This window comes from Mesoplodon densirostris, chromosome 20 (genome assembly GCF_025265405.1).
Source record: "Mesoplodon densirostris isolate mMesDen1 chromosome 20, mMesDen1 primary haplotype, whole genome shotgun sequence".
Taxonomy (NCBI): domain Eukaryota; kingdom Metazoa; phylum Chordata; class Mammalia; order Artiodactyla; family Ziphiidae; genus Mesoplodon; species Mesoplodon densirostris.
Window position 1 is genome coordinate 5,623,632 of NC_082680.1, and position 19,602 is coordinate 5,643,233.

Consider the following 19,602-nt stretch of genomic DNA (forward strand, 5'->3'; position numbering starts at 1 on the left):
GGTTCATCCACAGTTAGGCCATCCGTCTCCTCTCCTTTGAGGTTTGTCACTCTAGTTCCTTCTCACTATTTTTTACATCCCCATAAGTTACTAAGATGGTTTTATTCAATTTGTTTATTAATGCATTTATTCCACAGCTTCATATTTTCCGTTGTTTAAAATTTAAGTAAACTGAATATTTTAGACCCCTCAGACTCTCTCAAAAAACTTACAACAAACTAAACTAAAAGAGCTCTCAGGTATGTGACATTTCATATTGTTTCCCCATCTTTATTCACTGAATGCCAGTTATTTACTGAGCAACTACTATGTGCTAGGAACTGTGCCTGGTTAGAAAGAAAAAAGTTTCTTCACTTTGCTATATGCTCTGAGAGTAGAGGGAATTGACAAATGGTTCCCACTGAAATTTCATTCTGACACAGAATATGGTAAGAAAAGTAGGTTGATCATTCCTGTAATTCTTATCCTATCTTAAAATTCTAAAAGCTATATAACTTAATATTTAAATATAATTTTTAGGGGAGTTCCCTGGTGGCCTAGTGGTTAGGATTCTGGGCTTTCACTACCATGGCCTGGGTTCAGTCCCTGGTTGCTGAGCTGAGATCCCACAAGCCACATGGCACAGCCTATATATATATATATATATATATATATATATATATATATATATATATATATGTATGTATGTATATATGATTTTTAGTCTTACTTGTGAAGTTCTCCAGAGTTATTAACACCTTTACACACATACTAACTAGTCTTTCTAAAGAGTTATTAATGAAGTCTGCCAGAGAGTCCAATTATACCCTTTCAGGACTGTGTTTGTCCCCTCATTAATAGTTGTGTAAATACAGACAAGGATTTAGCCTCTCTTAAGAGCCTCTGCACTAACACCGCACCTCTGGCCTCAGAGAATACGTCAGTGTACACTGAAACACTACACAGTAAATTAAAGGATAACTGAAAAATCCACTCCTGCCTCCTTCCATGTGCCTTTTAACTTCAACTTAAAAATAACTTTTGTCATGTTTATAAAGCAAAGCACAGCTCATTTAAAAGGTGATTCACAGAGCAAAGTGTATAAAGAAGTTAAAATCACCTATAATCTCACAACCCATTGGTAACTTTCAACATTTATCCTTTCACAAGTATTTTCCCTGATACCATAAACACACACAGTCACATACACACACACACACACACTCATCCACACACACTTTTGGTCTATCTGTACTAACAAAATACTCAGTTAGTATCCCTTGTTGAATGAATAGAGCCACTTACCCACTGCAGGGAAAATCAAGGTTCATATAAGAAAACTCTGTTATTTTGAGAGTTAAAGATGAGAAAATGTTTTATTTATATCGTCTTTTTCTTAAAAGAACTGTACTGTGCTATAAATAAAATAAATATGTACACAGTTGATTTTCCAAATGAAAATCATATGGTGTGTACATAGTTTTATCATCTGCTTTTTATTTACTTGTTTTATAGCCATCTACCAATGTCAATAAAAATAGAACTTCATGACATATTTAATGGATTAATAGCAATGAAATATAGACATGTACTGTAATTAATACAATCTCCCTATTGTTGAACATTTTGATTGCTTTTGTATGTAATCTTGGTATATAAATTCTTGTGTTCGTAATGGAGCATTTTTAAAAAGCACTTTAGAATAAGCATGCCTATTTTATTATACTTCACTAATTCTTTTAAAGATCCTAAACTGCCTATTTTTAAAGTTAGCATACATGTACCTTAAGATGCAAAGTGGAAAGGGCTTGGGATGTGAAGTTACAAACGTTGAAGTTCTCACCCCACCGTTAACTAGTTAAAACTTCTGGGCTTCCCTGGTGGCGCAGTGGTTGAGAGTCCGCCTGCCGATGCAGGGGACATGGGTTCGTGCCCCGGTCCAGGAGGATCCCACATGCCGTGGAGCGGCTGGGCCCGTGAGCCATGGCCGCTGAGCCTGCGCGTCTGGAGCCTGTGCTCCGCAACGGGAGAGGCCACAACAGGGAGAGGCCACAACAGTGAGAGGCCCGCGTACCGCGGGAAAAAAAAAAAAAAAAGTTCCTTACCTTCTCTGAGTTCACTTTCTTTATAAATTAGGAACAGTATCCCCTGCTTTTCAGGGTTTCATGAGAATTAAGTAACAGATAGATGTGAAAATTTAGAACAGTTCCAAACATACAGTAGAAACTCAATAAATGTTCTTCCTTATTGTTATAATTTTTGTTGTCTTTATGAGGGGATTCTGACAGGATCGTATATTCATTTCTCTGTGTGCATCACTATTTGACCAAACCTAAAGCTAATGAAATCACAGCACTGCATTCCAGAGTAGAATACTTAATACCATCAGCATACCTTCTCATGAAGATCATTTATATCTTCGATACACCCCGGGTAGAAAGCACAGAGCTTTACTAACTGTAGTTCGCTATCAGGGGTCATCAGGAGAAGATCAACTGCCAAATTCCTATTCACAGAACAAACGGGGAAACGTCAATGAGGAAAAAACGCCTAAAAATAACATTTTAGAACTATTTCAAAGGAAGAAGACTCATTACACCTCCCTTGCTTTTCTATTTACATAAACAGTACTAATTTCCTATTTAGTTAACAAACTCCTCTAAATGTAGATTACAGAAACCAGAGGGCGTGAAGAAAAAACGTATTATGAAATTCCTAAATACTGAGCCCTTATATATTTACAATTAATTTTGTTATTATAGAATAATTCTCTAACCAAACTAAGTAGTATTAGACGTGTTCTTTGGAGCGAATTATAAGGCAGACTCTGTGAAAGCTAATTCTCATCAACTTTTGCTACACTTGCCAACAATGGACAACTGTATTTTCCAGCTCATAAAAACTAATGGATATTTAGATATTATAAGTTTAGATGTATGGGTATTCTGCATATTTCTTAAACTTTAGGTGGAAATTAAAGATAGAAATGCAGTTTTCCGATTTGCTTTCTAAAGATTTAATCAATGGAATAGATCATTTTGAAATCAGACATTTAAAAAATGTGTGGACTTTCACAGCTTTACATTAAAATATTTTGTATAAAATCATTTTTAAAAATCACGAGGTGAGGAGGTTTTGGTTTCATGCCTCATAAGTGAGAAATCACTAATTTTTAATGGCTTACGATATTATTATTCAATTTTCAAGAAAATGATAGACATTCAGCATGACTTTGTATTCCAAATGTGAAGTTACAACGGCTGTGCTGTGCACTCTGAGTAAAGCCCCCTCCACCTTCTTTGTGCAGCCTTCAGTAAAATCTAAATTGGTCATTCAAGTGAATAAATTATTTTAGAAAATATTAGGGAGACGTTTAATCAGAATACAGTGAGTAAAGAACAGGAATAGGGATAATTCGTATGTGTCAAATTATCTGTCATCATTGGGCAAGTAAATCTTTGAGTGTTCTTACAGGTTCCAAATTAGAGTAATTCATCTGTTCTTGATAAAAAGTATGACTTTATGTTTTCTGATACTAACATTTAATAGCAGTTTTTAATAATGTCCATGAGAATATAGAAATTATCATTTGCTTTTATAGTGTTTAAAAAAGCTGTGCTAAAATTCTACTTTAACTTCTATGAACTACGGCCAAAAGTCTGACTTTCTTATCCTAGAATCATATCCTGATACAGAGAAATTTACAGCAATTCTAGCTAATTTTATTTACTTTTTAGGCTAATTCACTATTTATTGAAAATTCAGTATGCCAGTAGGGGAAAATGTGTGTATATATTTCTATATACTGATATAGACCAGCGAAATGATCCAAACTCTTATATTTCACTATAGAACAGGCATTTTAATTTGCTTAGTTATTATTGTTTTTTTGTAGAAAGCCACAGTTCTTTTTTTTTTTTTTTTTTTTTTTGCAGTACGCGGGCCTCTCACTGTTGTGGCCTCTCCCGTTGTGGAGCACAGGCTCCAGACGCGCAGGCTCAGCGACCATGGCTCACGGGCCCAGCCGCTCCACGGCATGTGGGATCTTCCCAGACCGGGGCACGAACCCGCGTCCCCTGCATTGCCAGGCGGACTCTCAACCACTGCGCCACCAGGGAAGCCCACACAGTTCATTTTTTACACAGGTTTAAAGTATAAAATCATGAGTGATTTTGTACCTAGGTTATAGGAACTGTTCTCATTACTTTGTAGTTAGGTTTTATTTAAACTATATAAATGAATTGGCATTCTGCAAAGCAATAAACCAAAAACAGTTAGTGATCATTTCTTAGTAAAGAGTTGGTATTCTAAAAATAAAATAATATGTGAATTTTTAACTGAAGATTTTAATAAAACTAGATAATACCTGTATCCAGTGGATGGAAAGCTAAAAAGAAAATAAATTTGAATACCATGAATAGGCAATGACAACCAAGAAAAAGCAAACTTTTACCAGTAACTGTAAAAAACAGGAAGTGTTCTCGGTTTATAAAATTACATTAGGATTAGATTTCACCCGGAAAAAAGCCAGATCCACGTATTTCAGTGTTTGAACTTTATCCTGGTTTCTGGTGCACAAATCTATGGCTATATAGAGAAAGGACTCCTGGAGGGAGTTAAAAGGAAGGAGAAGTTTGTTTTATATTAAAAGCAATAAGACATAGAGTCAGGTGGAAGATTTTGAAACCTCTTTAAAATTTAATATCCATGTTTTGCTACTTTTTACCTTTACTTTTTTTTAAAAAAGTAATCACATTGTATTTGAATTAGATGATGACTTCTGGCACAGCGTCAGTCAGTCACCTTTGTGGGTAAGTAGTGTGAGTTAGACCTCGTGCTTTCGGTTGGGTCTGAGCCAACTACCATAGTTCTTGAGGGACGGAACTGGGTCCTCTCGAGGGATGGTCTGCCTTAGGTACACTTAAGTCTGAGACTGACGGTGGGGCACCAGTCCATTCTGATGGGGGAGGGAGCTCTTACATCACTGTAACATACGGGTAAAAATTAGAATAACTCTGAGATTCCCGAATCTCTCTGAAGCCCCCAGATCCAACAGAAAAGGAGTCCGGGAAGCACTGCTCTTTTTCTGACTCAGCCTGGAGGAGGAGGTGGTGTCGTGAGATAGCTGCCATAGACTGAATGTCTGTGTCCCCCAAAAGCCCTATGTTGACATCGAACCCCCAGCAGGATGGTATTAGGAGTTGGGGTCTTTGGGAGCTTATAGGGTCATGAGGGAAGACCCGCGCTGAATGGGATTTAGTGCCCCGATAAAAGGGTTCACAGGGAGCTCCCTCACCCCTTCCACCCTGTGAGCACAGCAAAAACGCAGCCAGTTACGAAACAGGAAGCCAGCTCTCATCAGACACTGAATCTGCCAGTTTATCTTAAACTTCTCACTCTCCAGAACCATGAAAAAGAAATTTCTCCTGTTTATCAGTCACCCAGTCTGGAGCATTTTGTTACAGCAGCCCCAGCTGACTAAGACAGTAGCTAAGAATGCAAACACTGGAGCCAGTTTATGTAGCTTTGAGTCCTGGCACGACCATTTACGGAGACCAGAGACAAATCAACACCTACTGCAGAGTTCTGGGTGAACTGCTGCACGTAAGTGCTTACGACGGTGCACGGCGCACACTGAGCGGTACGGAAGCGTTAGCGATGAGGATGATTCTCATCCGTGGTGTTCGACGTGGCGTCTGGATAGCTGCATCGTAAGAGCGGGGGCCTGTGTGCAGGGAGTGTGGAGTGGGGAGAGGTGAAAGTCCTCATAAACAAGCTTATGTGGAAATTTCCCAAGGTTCTACGTGTTCTGGGGAAAGAGAAGACGGAGGTCTAAAAGCATCTTTATTCAACAAGCACGTGAGTGCCAGCACCATCTCCTTCCTCCACGATGAAGGACTGTCTGCCCTGAGACGTGAGGGAGAATTGCTGTGAGCTGGGGTTCCAGGTCCCCCAGGACTCTCCCGGGTCTGCCTCTTACAGCACAGCCCAAGTTTGCTCCAAGTGTCTGGCGACACGAGCTTTATTATTACTCTCCATTAGAAAAGTGACTTTATTTTCTAAACCTCAAACTAAGACTCAAGATCTGACAAGAATGAGTGTAGACATGCAGAATTTAAAAAGTGGGAATGCGTGGTCCTGAGAATCTTAAGAAGTGCACACTTACGGCCTCATGGTGCTTTCTGTGTTTGAAATATTACACGTTACAACTGGGCTGCTTTAGAATAAGTGACGGCAGATTTCGCTACATTGCCATGGTGGTTCTCACTCTTAATTCGTGCTCACATCTTATCTTTATCTAAAAGGAGCTCCTATATTCTCCCAACACACACCTTATCAAGACCAACTTACAACCTTCAAAAAATGCTTCCATCACTCTGAAACTATTCTTTGACTTTAGAAATGCTCACCACGTTGGAATCATCATGCACTTTCTCGCCAGCAGCTCGAGGGCATAGTGGGTTGCGGGTCCTGCCAGCTCTCCAAGCACTGTGCCCACACAGACTGCCAACTCCAGCTCGTTTCCGCGAATCAGGTACGCCATAGCCAGCTTGCTCAATGAGAAAAGAAATCCTTCAGTTTCATAGATGCTGGGTAGGATCATCATTCCACTATTTCATCTCATAAAGCAGATAAAGTTGTATTAACCTGTAATCAATTATTCTTAGAAAATACTGAGTGTAACATTTGCCTACAGTACTTATGTAAGGGCAACTACAGTTTTCAGATGGAAAAGCTGATAAAGGGACACAGAGCACATTTTATAAGGTCAGAATTTAAGAGTTTTGAACCTCTGCTCACATTTTTGTGATTAATTAATAACAGTCTCTCTGCAGTATCCTCAACATGTCCTTCAGTCTCTCTATCAGAAAAAAAGTAAATTCTTAAAGTCTTCCTCGGTACTGTCCAATGACTATCAATTATCCCTTAAGGCCAACATAGCTAAGGATACATGCAAAGTAGAACCCACATCTTTACCTAATGGTTTCCTATTACTTTAGAGGCTCAAATGAAAAATACCTCAAAAACATAACTTGTGAAGAATATACTAAAGTATTTATAAAAATAACTGCTTTCAAAAGTCAGGTATTTTGAGTCCAAGTCCAGTGATTCTTCCCTTTACCACACTACTGCTTCTCATATATAATGAAATATTTAAAGTTAGGTTTTTACAAATACGTCTCTTGTAAATAAAAAGATCTCATAGTCTGTAGAGTTTATCTGTGTTTACTGGGTATGTAATGGCTCAGGCTTGGAAAGCATGCAAAATCCAGATCTTACATAGAAAGTCACTGTGTTATTCCCCCTCAAACATCATGACATATCTTAAGAGCTTTTCATTCACATGAGCCACTTTGAAATGTACCTCGATATTATCCACGGCGAGGTGGCAACACGCGGCTAGGACTGCCCGGCCATCCTGAAAATACCATTCCGCCAGCTCTCTGCAGGCTTCCTGCAGGAGTCTAGGAAGAAAAAGTGTACGTACTGGATATAAGCACAAGGACTCCATCATAAAAGTGAACTGATGCCTTTTTATAACAAGCTGCTTAAGGGATCAAACAAGATTTAATTTTACATCCTTGGTTTAGGTAGAAAGCCTGATTTGGGGGGAAAATCAGGAAAGCAGTCTTTCTTAGCAGATGAGCTGATAGGCTTCCTGCTCTCCCCTGCAATTTTTCTCCTTTTCAGAAGAAAAGCCAAATTTTCAGAATTTCCCATCCTACGTCGAATAAGTTATGCCTCAGCTACAGGGGCAGTTAACCTTAGAAGAATTACAGGTTGAACAGAAACTTTTCAAGATTTAGGTGGTGACTGGAACAGGGGTGGTGTAATGTTAGATCTTTAAAATGCCAAGTTTAGAAATGGCAGAGAATAACAGCAAAAAACCAGGAAGAAATATGGTAGTCCCAACACATTATTTGCCTGAAATTTTGTAATCATTTTTACTTGTCAAGTGTCCTAAGAGTTTAAATATCCTCTTTCCTAGGGCAATGACAGGAGCTAAGAGAAGACACAGAGGAAGGTAGATTACTAGATTTGAAAAAGGTCAAAAGGCTGGAGAATCCTAATTTCCATTTCTTTTAAAAACGTTAAGTATTTGGATTTCATTTTTTTTAATTTTTAAAAAAATTTGTATTGGAGTACAGCTGGTTTACAATGTTGTGTTACTTTCTGCTGTACAGCAAAGTGAATCAATTACACGTATACATATATTCACTCTTTTTTAGATTCTTTTCCCATAGAGGTTATTACAGAGTATTGAGTAGAGTTCCCTGTGCCCTACAGCAGGTCTTTATTAGTTGTCTATTTTATATATAGTAGCGTGTATCTGTCAAGAGGCCTAGGTGTTGTTCCAGATGCTAATACCAGGGTCATGGATTTTGAGTGATGTCAGGGAGATGTCATCCACACTGAATCTAGGGTGAAACATTGATAAACAGCACATCTTACTTTAACTGCCTCTCCTCCCCAGCAGGTTTGATCAGATTTTAAGGCTTTAGGTGCTTTATATGCAATTTCTGTGCTGCAATGCAGTTTGCTTTTCTGGAAGCTACATAAGACGTGTGGCGGCTGTGTCTATGTGCCTGACATTTCCCTCCTCGTCCAGGGACGGATGCTGTGATGGAACAAGACTGTGGTGAGAAATGCAGCTGAGGACACGAGACAGACAAGTCCTCTGCGTGCCAAGAAGGATGAACTGCCTTAAAGGGAAACCAGCCACAAAAAAATATTGATCCCCAACAAAGAATGAATCGCTCACTCGTTAAAGTCTTCCTTGTAGTTATCATCAGAATAAGAAGATCCTTTAGGTGTCGAAACATGGAAGGTTTGCATATTTCCCTCACAAGCAGCCTGGAATTTAATGCAATCTTTAGTTAATCTGTAGCTAACTGTTGATAATGGACCCATTTCAGAATATTCTTTTGAACAAAGTATATTTAAATGATGTTTGAAATTTATACAATTTGGAGATACCCTTAGAATTAAAAAAAAAAAAAAAAAAAAAAAACCAAAAAAACCAACCCGTGAACTCTGTTGTATCAACAGAAGCTTCAAGTGAATGGTTACTAGAGTTGTTCAAGCGTATACAATGTTCAGCAGCAAAGAAAAGGCCAGAGTTCAGAGACGCTTGCATGTTTAAAGATCTAAAATAGGTTCAGTGTGGCCAGAGCAAAGAGAGGGTGACTGAAATGTCCAAGAAAGAAGGTCGGGAGGTAGGCAGAAGCCAAGCCATCTACAACTCTGTCCATCACGTGAACATGACCTTCCCCCTCCCACACGCCCCCCCGCCAGTGTGTCCAGCCTGTGTCGTTACGTGTTCGTACCTGGGCAACAAGCAGAGCTTCTTTAAGCTGACCTCTTGACATAAAAAAATGGACTAATTTTTTCACATCGCCAATGGCTATGCAGTATGGAATGACATCATCCTTATCTTCCTGGATTAACTGATCAGCTCTCCTAATAAAATAACAACAAAGCTTTTTTTTAATATAACATAGTAATTTCAAGGTTCTCAGTGTGACTGAGATTCTCTGAAGTATCTAAAATTTGCATCAGAATCCACAAAGACTTAGATTTATGATCAGATCACATAAGGAAGACAAAGGTTTTCTGAAGTAGTAAACACTGTTAGTACTTGTTTTCCCTTAGGAAACTACAAATTTTCATATTTTAAATGCACTGAACATTTCAGGTCTTAAAATTAATGTAGCTTAGCTATTAAAATAAGGAATATATCTTTCTGATAAGTGTGATGGGACATCTACTCTCAATTGGATTAATGCATATGTGGGTGTCTACTTCACTAAAGACAGAGAATTTTAAGTGTTTTAGTGAGCACAACAATGACTGGCGAGCCTCTAAATGCAAGTAGCCTAAGAATCATTAAAAAGGATAATTCAAGATAATTTTAGGGCCTCCCTGGTGGCGCAAGTGGTTGAGAGTCCGCCTGCCGATGCAGGGGATACGGGTTCGTGCCCCGGTCTGGGAGGATCCCATATGCCGCGGAGCGGCTGGGCCCGTGAACCATGGCCGCTGAGCCTGCGCGTCCGGAGCCTGCGCGTCCGGAGCCTGTGCTCCGCAACGGGGGAGGCCACAACAGTGAGAGGCCCGCATACCGCAAAAAAAAAAAAAAAAAAAAAAAAAAAAGATAATTTTATTTCACTGTTACTTATATTTAACAAACATGAAATTTATTTGTTTTTATTTTTTCCCTACTCACTGTCATAACCAGCTATGTTTTTGCTGTGCTCATATGCTGGAAAGGGTTAAGAAGTTTTGCCCCAAGCGAGGCAAAACTTCTCCCCCAATATGTGAGGGGGAAGCGGGGGCCTGATCTTGGAGATTATGAAGGATATACATGTGTCTGTCTCTGTCTCTCCACATCCATCACTGTCTGTCTGTCTGTCTGTCTCTGTTTCTCTTTTCCTGTTTGAAGTCCCCATTACTTTCTCAATGACCAACCTTGTTAATTCCACTCTTAACGTTTAATCTCAGTTTTACTGAAAACTAATCTGGTATATTTAATTTATGCTGGCACCTGCATCAAACTCCATTTCAATTGCCAACCTTTGGGTGGGTGCAGTAGACACTTTTTTATTTAATAATAAAACAACAATTTTATTATTGTTTGCCTAGATCACTGTTAACAGTCTCCAGTTCATGGGGTCACTGGAGTTTTCCCTAACAACCAGGCTTTTACCATCTGACCCTGATTTCCCTGTTATAGCTGTTTAGAAACAATATCCTCTTCCTGGGCATTCAGAAGTAGGATTGAGAGACTGCCGATCAACCTTTCTGAATGGCTGGATGCATAAAACACGAACTTAGGAGTTGCAGGGAGATGATTTTCTGGCCACCATGTGAACTAAGGAGCAGAGAAAATCAGGTGTTGGTTTTCAAAGATACATGAAAACGACTGTTGTTTCTTAGGCTGAAACAAAATTGCTTTGTGAAATAAATACCCTCTGCTAACCTGACTTTATTAAGGTTTCAGTGGGAGCAATGACATTTACAATCGTGTAGTAATTGTACACACGATAGAAGATACATGAACTTAGAATTACTTTGGATTCTTAGAGCTTAGTCTAAGGAGCCTGCAGTCTGAGGGCTGGAGCTAGCTATGGCTTAACTTATTTGGGGAAAGTAGGTGCTAGGGAATGGTCCACTTTCCCACGGCTAATGCGTTAATCCTGTATTTCATGCTTAGTCTCTGATTGATTTTATTGGTACATGTGAGTTACAGTTGAATTTTTTTCTAAACCATGTCCCATGAAACGAAAACCAAACTTCATTTTTAATGCCAGAAGCAAGGTAATTACTCATTAAATAGTCCTCTGTGGTAACTGGCACGTAGAGAGCGCTAAATATTTGTGAAACGAATAGCACAGAACAGAGACCAGTCTATGTTTCCCCCTCAAAAGATACGTGGTGGAAGCCCTGATCCACAGTACCTGTGAATGTGACTTTAAGAGTCTTTGCTGATATAATTGTTAAGATGGGGCTGCGATGGATTAGGGTAAACTCTAAATCTGATATGACTGGTATCCTTATTAAAAAAGGGGAAAGTTGGACCCAGAGACGCACGGGGGATAATGCCATGTGAAGACTAAGCAGGGCCTGCAGTGCCAAGGGCTGTCGGTAACCACCAGAAGCCGGGGGAAAGCACGGACCTGATTCCTTCTCGGAACCTCCAGCAGGAAGCAACACTGCTGACAACCTGAGAGCCGTGAGAGAATACATTTCTGTTGTTCTAAGCACACAGTTTGTGGTCCTTTCTTATGGCTGCCCTAGGAAACCAATACACCTCAGAAGAAATCTTGTTTATTACATTCTAGAGCAAGGACATCCGGTTAACCTTGTTCAGTGGTAAAACTCTTCTTCATCACCAGAACTACCTTGTACAAATGCAGAGGACACGGCAGGAATTAGTGTCCATAGAGAGAATTTCTGAGATGATTTATGGAATGACTATTTCACGAACTTCTGGTAACCTTCAAGAAATCTTACCACTTATATTTCAAGAGCAATACATTAACCAGTGAGTATGCTGACTGATCTGTCATTTCCTCCGTCAACACAGGGGAATTTGCCTTCCACCACTGTTCTTATCAGAGGTCAGCTCAAATATAAGAATGCCAAATGACTTATAACCGATTTGTTTAATTTACTGTATCAGGAGATATGAAATTCAGTTATCATTTAAAACAACATAAAAGTAAAAAATCTCAAAGGGTACTAGCATATTTATATATTGCTTCTATTTTAACAAAATGTAAAACATCTGTTTGGACACAGACTCTCTGCCTCACCTCTGCATCAACTTCTTCCAGTATTTCACAGACACCCCTGGCGCAACTGACAAGGCTTTGTCCCACTAGAACAGGAGAAAAGAAAAGCAGAAACATACCCATTTTGATTGTATGGGCTAACTCTTAACAGACTTTTTAAAAAATGAACTCATATTTATAATACAAGTTTTTATTAGAGTGTTTGGATTTCCAGGGATATTTTTTGTATACTATCTCATGCATTCCCTAGAGTATAAGTATTATCATAGTTTAAAATAAAATAAGATATATAAATTCCCTGGTTTAGCAGGGAAAATCCCAAGCCTACAGAAAAAGAAAGAGCGGTGGAGGGAAAGGGGGGAGCAGAGAGAGAAAAAGAAAGGAGGTTGGAAAAAGAGGTAGTACATAAAGTATGTAGTTTGAAAAATATACTAACTCACCTTCCCACACACACCAGAGTAATCTGGTCTATGGTATTCTATGTTCTATTTCCAAAGTCATATATACACTGAAATTTTTATTTCACTGTTACTTATATTTAACAAACACGGCATTTATTTCTATTTTTATTTTTTCCCTACTTATTGTCATAAATTTTATTTATTGTCATCTCTCCCTCTATAACTGACATTCCTGTCTTCATATTTAAAAAATTAGACTACTACTAAAAGAAGCTCGCTGTTCAATTAAAGCTGATTGTGACTGTTGTTTGAAGACACAGGTTTCACTGTATTCAAGTCTAGAAGGGAACTGAGGAGAAAATATTCTGAAATATCACTACATAAATCAAAACTTCATTTTGGTTTGTTTTTGTTTTTGTTTTTTTGTTTTTGCGGTACGTGGGCCTCTCACTGTTGTGGCCTCTCCCGTTGCGGAGCGCAGGCTCAGCGGCCACGGCTCACGGACCCAGCCGCTCCGCAGCATGTGGGATCTTCCCAGACCGGGGCACGAACCCGTGTCCCCTGCATCGGCAGGCGGACTCTCAACCACTGCGCCACCAGGGAAGCCCCAAAACTTCATTTTAATTAAGGCTCTCCGAGACAGGCAAGTTCTACTGCAAATAAAGCTAGAAAATTGGTAATTAGCCTGAAAATAATAGGTTAGGGAATTTTTAACATACATTATTTATAATCATGTTTTGGGGGGAAATTCATCTTTATTATAGTAGGGATGAATGGAAGAAAGAAACTGAAATGTAGATGAAATTAACTTTAAAATCACCAAGCTCCTTCAATAAAAACATGTGTTGCAAGTGAAAAGAATAAATGTTTTCCTAATCTCATACTATCAATTTTACAGAAATAGAAGCTATTTGTAAGGCGGTGATCAGGAACAATTATAAGGACACCTATATTTCTAAAGGGTTGTAAGCACAGTTTTTTGGATCATTTAGTCCATTGATGAAACTGCACAACAACAAAATTATTAGCTCCATAAGTAAATGCCTGATTAAATTATCTTGAATTAAATTGGAATTAAATATAGCTTAAAATTATATACACCCAAATATATAACTCAGAAAGATAAAGAATTACACTGTTCTACCAAATTTATTTATTCTTTTTCTCCTTCACTTTTTTTTTTTTTTTTTTTTTTGCGGTACGCAGGCCTCTCACTGTTGTGGCCTCTCCCGTTGTGGAGCACAGGCTCCGGACGCGCAGGCTCAGCGGCCGTGGCTCACGGGCCCGGCCGCTCCGCCACGTGTGGGATCCTCCCGGACCGGGGCATGAACCCGCGTCCCCTGCATCGGCAGGCAGACTCTCAACCACTGCGCCACCAGGGAAGCCCTCTCCTTCACTTTTGATATTCTTTCTAGAAGTGCCCTGTTAAATAAGTTACTTTTAAGTCGTACTTTTATTTCTTCATAAGAAAAATTTCACACTGCTCCTAAGTTAAACATTTTTTTAGTTTGCAATTCCTTTTAAATAACATTTTTATATGGTACACTTTATTATTTTAGATCAAGCAGTAATTCATTGTTTGTCTCTAATGTATGGGGAAATACAAAGGTGAGGTAAAATTTTTTTAGGAATCAAAGACTAGAGTCGAGGACAGTGGTTCTCACAGGTTAGCTTGTTGGGAAGAGAAGCTGGAGCGCTTAGAAAAACACCTGTCATTGGGCTCCATCCCCCGAGTTCCTGATTCTGTAGGTGTGGGTGGGAAATGCATGTCTAAGGAGTTCCCAGGCATGCTGATACTGCGAGCCAGGACCTCACTTGGGTAACTACTGCTCTGAGGTATATACCCCTGGTATCAGATTGGCAGAGAACCAACCAGACCTGGAAGAAGATAAGCTTGATATTTAGTATCTAACTGAGACTTGGAACACCGTGTGAGACTGCTTGGTTTTGCTTTAACAGCTCATTTTACCTCTCCCAGTTCGACCATCAGCTCACAGTATCTCCGAATCTGTCCTAGTCGCAAGTGTATTTCAGCAGCTTCCTTCAGTCTTTCTTCTTTAGTAGGGGCACCAATACCACCACCAAACTTAGACATCTTGACTGTGGTTAGTTCTTGGGCTTCAGACTGGTTAAGAAGAGAATGAATTTTCTAAATTTTGTTATGCAACAGTTAGTGCTAACCGATCATTATAAAAGCATTATACGGATACATATTTTATAAGCATATAGCACTGGAAATTAAATATTTTTTTAAATCAATGCTTTTTATCTATAAAATATAATACCTCTTTAAACACAATATTTTGGTGTGGTGAAGAGTAGGGCTTGGATATGCCTGGTGTGGGTGTGAAGAGGCTAAATCCCATTTTCCTTAAAACTCACCAGAAGTCCAGAGGCCAAAAGGTAGTGAGTGATAAAGTGGTATATAACTGGTGAAAAACTATATAATAAATAAATAAATAAATAACTAAAAATAAAAACTAAAAGTTATTCTAATTGGTTTCTATACTATCAATAGGTAACTGTTACAGTCATTAGGTGTTTAGTTTGTGATTGAAAAGGGTACTTCTTTTTGAAAATAGCTGCCCCCTATCACCATCAAATCCACATCCCTGGCATGATTCTCTCCATGGTCTAACAATTAAATAGTCACCCACGGATACTTCATTGCAAATATAAAAGCTTTTTCTTCTTTCTGGTCTCAGGACTGGTTTATTGTTGGAACTGCATATCGCTTCATGTATAAGGTGACTAGTAGTTTTGTACTGAAATTCATTAAGGGATAAAATATGATCAGTTTTAATAAAATATATCCCAAAATACAGCCTAGCAGGACTCTGAAACAAAAATCAGAGTAGCCCATGCATACAATCATCTGGTAATAGTGTAAAGGTAAAGCATTTCAAGGGCTTTCCCGGTGACCTTTGAAGAATTTCACGAGATTCAACCTAGGAAAACCATGGCTGCCTTAATCTGTTCCCAAAATAACTGATACTCTCGTGATCAGTTTTTACTGAAGGGTTATGTCCTCAGTGGTCACTTACTTCAGTCTACCAACTCTAATTATATATGCAAAAAATAATTTTCATATTTTAATAGTGAAAAGGCAAAACAATTTTTTGTTTGAGTACATCACATCTGCATACTTTACTTACTGTTCGGAATGTAATCAGATGTTTCAAATGCATTATTCCTTTACAGTAGTTCTGAGGAAGTAAGCTATCATCTTGCCCTTTTATCACAGCAACTAAGTCCCATAAATTGTCACTGCCACCCGGAGGCTAAAAAGTTGATACAGAACATTCAAAGATATAATAATGAATTAAAAACCCCACAGCATTTTTCACCTTTAAAAATAGAATGCAGGCATATCTAACTTGAAAAATTAACAGGATAATAACTATACTCTATCTTATTTATTGTTTCTGGTTTCCATTTGCTTTTTTGTCTGTTAGGCCCTCTGAGATCCTTGTTGGATTAATGCATGCACCCAAATTGTCTATTGAGGACCAGAGGGGAAAAGCTTTATTCGTTGCAAAAGATCCTTGAATCACCCACAGTCCCAACAAAATAGCCTCTATATATACAAATGTGCGTCTATAAGTGTGTGTAGTATAATATGAAAATTTTGGATATTTTCAAATTATATAGTAGAAACTGTTATAATTTATAAAATAACACTAAATTTAAAATCATTTAAGGTCGGTGGCAAACTTTTTTGATTACATATTTTGTTAGCTCAGAAATAATCTCAGCTATCTATTATCATGTGGAAGGTCACGAATAGTTCTTGAGGTGAAGAGGGTCTTCAAAACAAAACATGCAGTTCTGAAGTGCAAGTAATAATTAAGAAGGAAAAGTTGATTTATTGCCAATAATAAAAGATAATAATATCAAGGCGAGGGCCAGAATAGAAGGTAAGGAAGCATGCTATAAAAGCAGACAAATGGAGACCACACAGCAGCAGCTGACAAGTTAGGAGGTAGATTGGTAGCTGAAGTGTCCTAAAGGCTGTCAGAAATGCTACTGATTAGTCAATGATTGATTTTATCAGTGTTAGTAGGGTGGAAACAGCAAACTGCCACCTTCTGTCTCTCTTTTAATGTCTCATTGCCCTCACAACTTATGGACCATTTGCTTTCTTACACTGGGATGACACATGTAAACATGTGATAACTTAATGACAAAAAGTTGTCATGATTCGCTTTGGCTAAAGGGGAAATTTTCACATTTAATTCCTATAATACTTACTGATAAACACTCTGAAAACCATCTTAGTTTTTTCACTCGAGGGTTGCCACTTAGTTTCTCTATCTCCTGTTTGATATCTCTTGACACTTTGCCACACAGCAGAGGGGGCATGCCTTGTTCTACAGCACAATCTGGAGAAGAGACACAACTCAGTGAGAAAAGAGCGCTTATAAAATCGTATTTAGAAAGAAGATCTAATACATGCAGAGTTTCCGTACCAGTGTTCCCGATAATTTCTTCCCAGGATCTATCTGCCAGAATATTTATTTGTAAAGGAGTGATTAACGGCGTTAATGACCAGAGTCTCACTGTCGAGTCCCGGGAGCACGAGGCCATAGTGAAGGGGCGACGTGGGTGGCATGTTAAACCTGATGGAAGAAATAACGCCATTTACTAAAGGAAGCACTGAAAAATATGCTTTATTGATGTGTACCTCCTAACCCTTCCGCAGAACTGAAGTTGTGGAGAAGTGTTTTAAATACCATATCTGTCTTGGCTGAAAAAAATGCAAGGATGTAAAAAAAAGTATTTAGCATCTTCTGTAGATATGAATACAGAGTTGAATAATTATTAGAAAGCAGATGGTCCTGGATGGAAGTGTTGAAATTACATTTCAGTTGGTGTGTCAGCAAGCTGACTGTCATACCCACGGAATACACAGTGATCCATGGATGGGTGGATGTTCTTCTCATTGCACGATAAAGAAAGACTTGAGGACTTTTCATTTTAGAATGTCCAGAAATGGGCTTCTCTCCCGCACTCAGTCCCACGCTGCAGTAACTAAGAGGCCACTGGCGTCAAGCACATGGATACAATGATTAGGTTGGGGTTAAGTGCTCTCAATAATCACTTTTGCATATTCTTCATTTCCCTACTCAACCCCATCAAGGTTTGGGTGCTACAAATGAGAGTAAAATCATGTGCAAATGGTAAGGAATCTGATTTTCCATTCCCAGCTCATTTATAGTAAAAAACTTGGTACTATATTAAGAAACAAAACATTGCCCCAAATATCCAAAAATAGAGGTAAAGGAATGGCCAACTACGTCATACCTAAGTTATTAAGGATTTCCTGTTTTACAGCTTACCTTTGGGGTGATGCTAAGGTAATGGAGAAAAATCCAAGTCATACATGAGAATATGTGCAAGGGTATATGTGTGCGTGCGTGCATGCGTGCGTGCGTGTGTGTGTATGTTTCTCTACAGGGATAGAGAGAAAGACACCACAGTGCTAACAAGAGTTATTTTCTAATTATTTCTGATGACATTTTCTATTATCTTCTGTGTATTCTGATATTTAAATAGTAAGCATGTATACTTTCTACTAAGATAAATGTTATTTCAAAATGAAACACTGTAAGACTTCTTCAAAAATACTGTCTTGCTCAGAAATTATAATCATTAATATAGGAAAATTTAAAAGTACATGAAAAACACTTTACCGTATACATCTGCACCATGATCGTACACGGTATCCAAACACGTTCCTTCCCGAGTGTCCCACACTTTTATAGTATAGTCCCAGCTGCCAGATATTAGTAGGTATGGGATCTCAGTATTCCACATTAATCCCCGCACAGGTGCCGTGTGTCCTCTAAGAATGTTTATGCATGCGTCTTTAGTATAATCCCAGATTCGAACAGAACTGAAAACAGAATATTATGTATATAATACCATTCAAGTTATAATTTATCTAGAGTATCAGCATATTCTTAATGGAACACAATGATTATTTCTTAGTATATTGAAAAAACATTTTATGTTTCAATATATGTTATGATTCTCTTCTTTACAGCAAATAAAAATGAATTTTATTTATTTTAAAATGAATAATTAACTAGGCTAGAGCCATCCTATTCCAATATTTTTTCCTTACTTTTACTGGTCATTAACCCCTGATACTAAATATATGATTTTGCAGTTTATGTGTTTAAAAAGTTGCTTTCTTAAAATAAAATATCCAGAGCAGATAAAGCCAAAGAAAAATATGACTAACAACATGTATACAATAATTTAAGAGCACTCAAATTATTTGTATAACTTGAAAATACAGCATGTATGATGTTGGGTATTATTTGAAAAATCAATGCGTATCTATGCTTTTATCAATACAGGAAACACTTCATGTTTTTGTCAGTTAAATAAGTTTCTTAGTCTGTGGAATCACTCTCAGATCAAGTACAAAATTTAAATATAAATGGGTTCATAATATTACTTGAATCTGTAGAGTATAAATGTTACTGAAGGACAATTTGAACTCAAGATCAATTCAAGACTTCCAAATGCCAACTCTGCTTGGACAATTCATAATAATCTTTTAGTTAAAGATTTATATAAACCTGAAAATATCAAAATATTAATTCTCCAAAGGTTATATTACACTATTAGGAGACATACCACATATTTTATTTCTTAAGGCATATCTCTTTCTGCTATATATAAAAAGACCCCTTTCTTCTTTTTCCCCTTTATACCAGGACTGGATAATGTGATTACTATATACTACAACTTTTACTTGCACCAAGTAAGATTTTTCTTACCTAAATTTATCTCATATTCAAACAGCCCAAACTGTACCATGCAAATGTACCTTGTCTGGATATAAAATATAGACAAGATTTCAGAAACTTTCATAAACCCAGGAAAAAATGTTAAGTCACTCTCATTTCTAAAATATC

General features: G+C 38.0%; 1 protein-coding gene across 2 annotated transcripts in view; it reads right to left on the reverse strand.

Moving 5' to 3' along the window:
- Positions 1-19,602, reverse strand: part of WDR17 (WD repeat domain 17) — a 65,967-nt gene that overhangs the window by 8,253 nt on the left and 38,112 nt on the right. Inside the window, exons 13-24 of one of the 2 annotated variants that reach the window (XM_060085961.1) lie at positions 18,367-18,569; positions 17,143-17,292; positions 16,925-17,055; positions 15,829-15,954; positions 14,643-14,798; positions 12,294-12,358; positions 9,309-9,441; positions 8,744-8,835; positions 7,346-7,445; positions 6,390-6,529; positions 4,347-4,366; positions 2,374-2,510 (exon numbers count right to left, since the gene is read on the reverse strand). In XM_060085961.1, the coding sequence (XP_059941944.1) occupies positions 2,374-2,510; positions 4,347-4,366; positions 6,390-6,529; positions 7,346-7,445; positions 8,744-8,835; positions 9,309-9,441; positions 12,294-12,358; positions 14,643-14,798; positions 15,829-15,954; positions 16,925-17,055; positions 17,143-17,292; positions 18,367-18,569 (1,453 nt within the window). Of the gene's footprint in view, positions 1-2,373; positions 2,511-4,345; positions 4,367-6,389; positions 6,530-7,345; positions 7,446-8,743; positions 8,836-9,308; positions 9,442-12,293; positions 12,359-14,642; positions 14,799-15,828; positions 15,955-16,924; positions 17,056-17,142; positions 17,293-18,366; positions 18,570-19,602 lie in introns of both variants that reach the window. The other variant, XM_060085962.1, reaches the window with a different exon arrangement.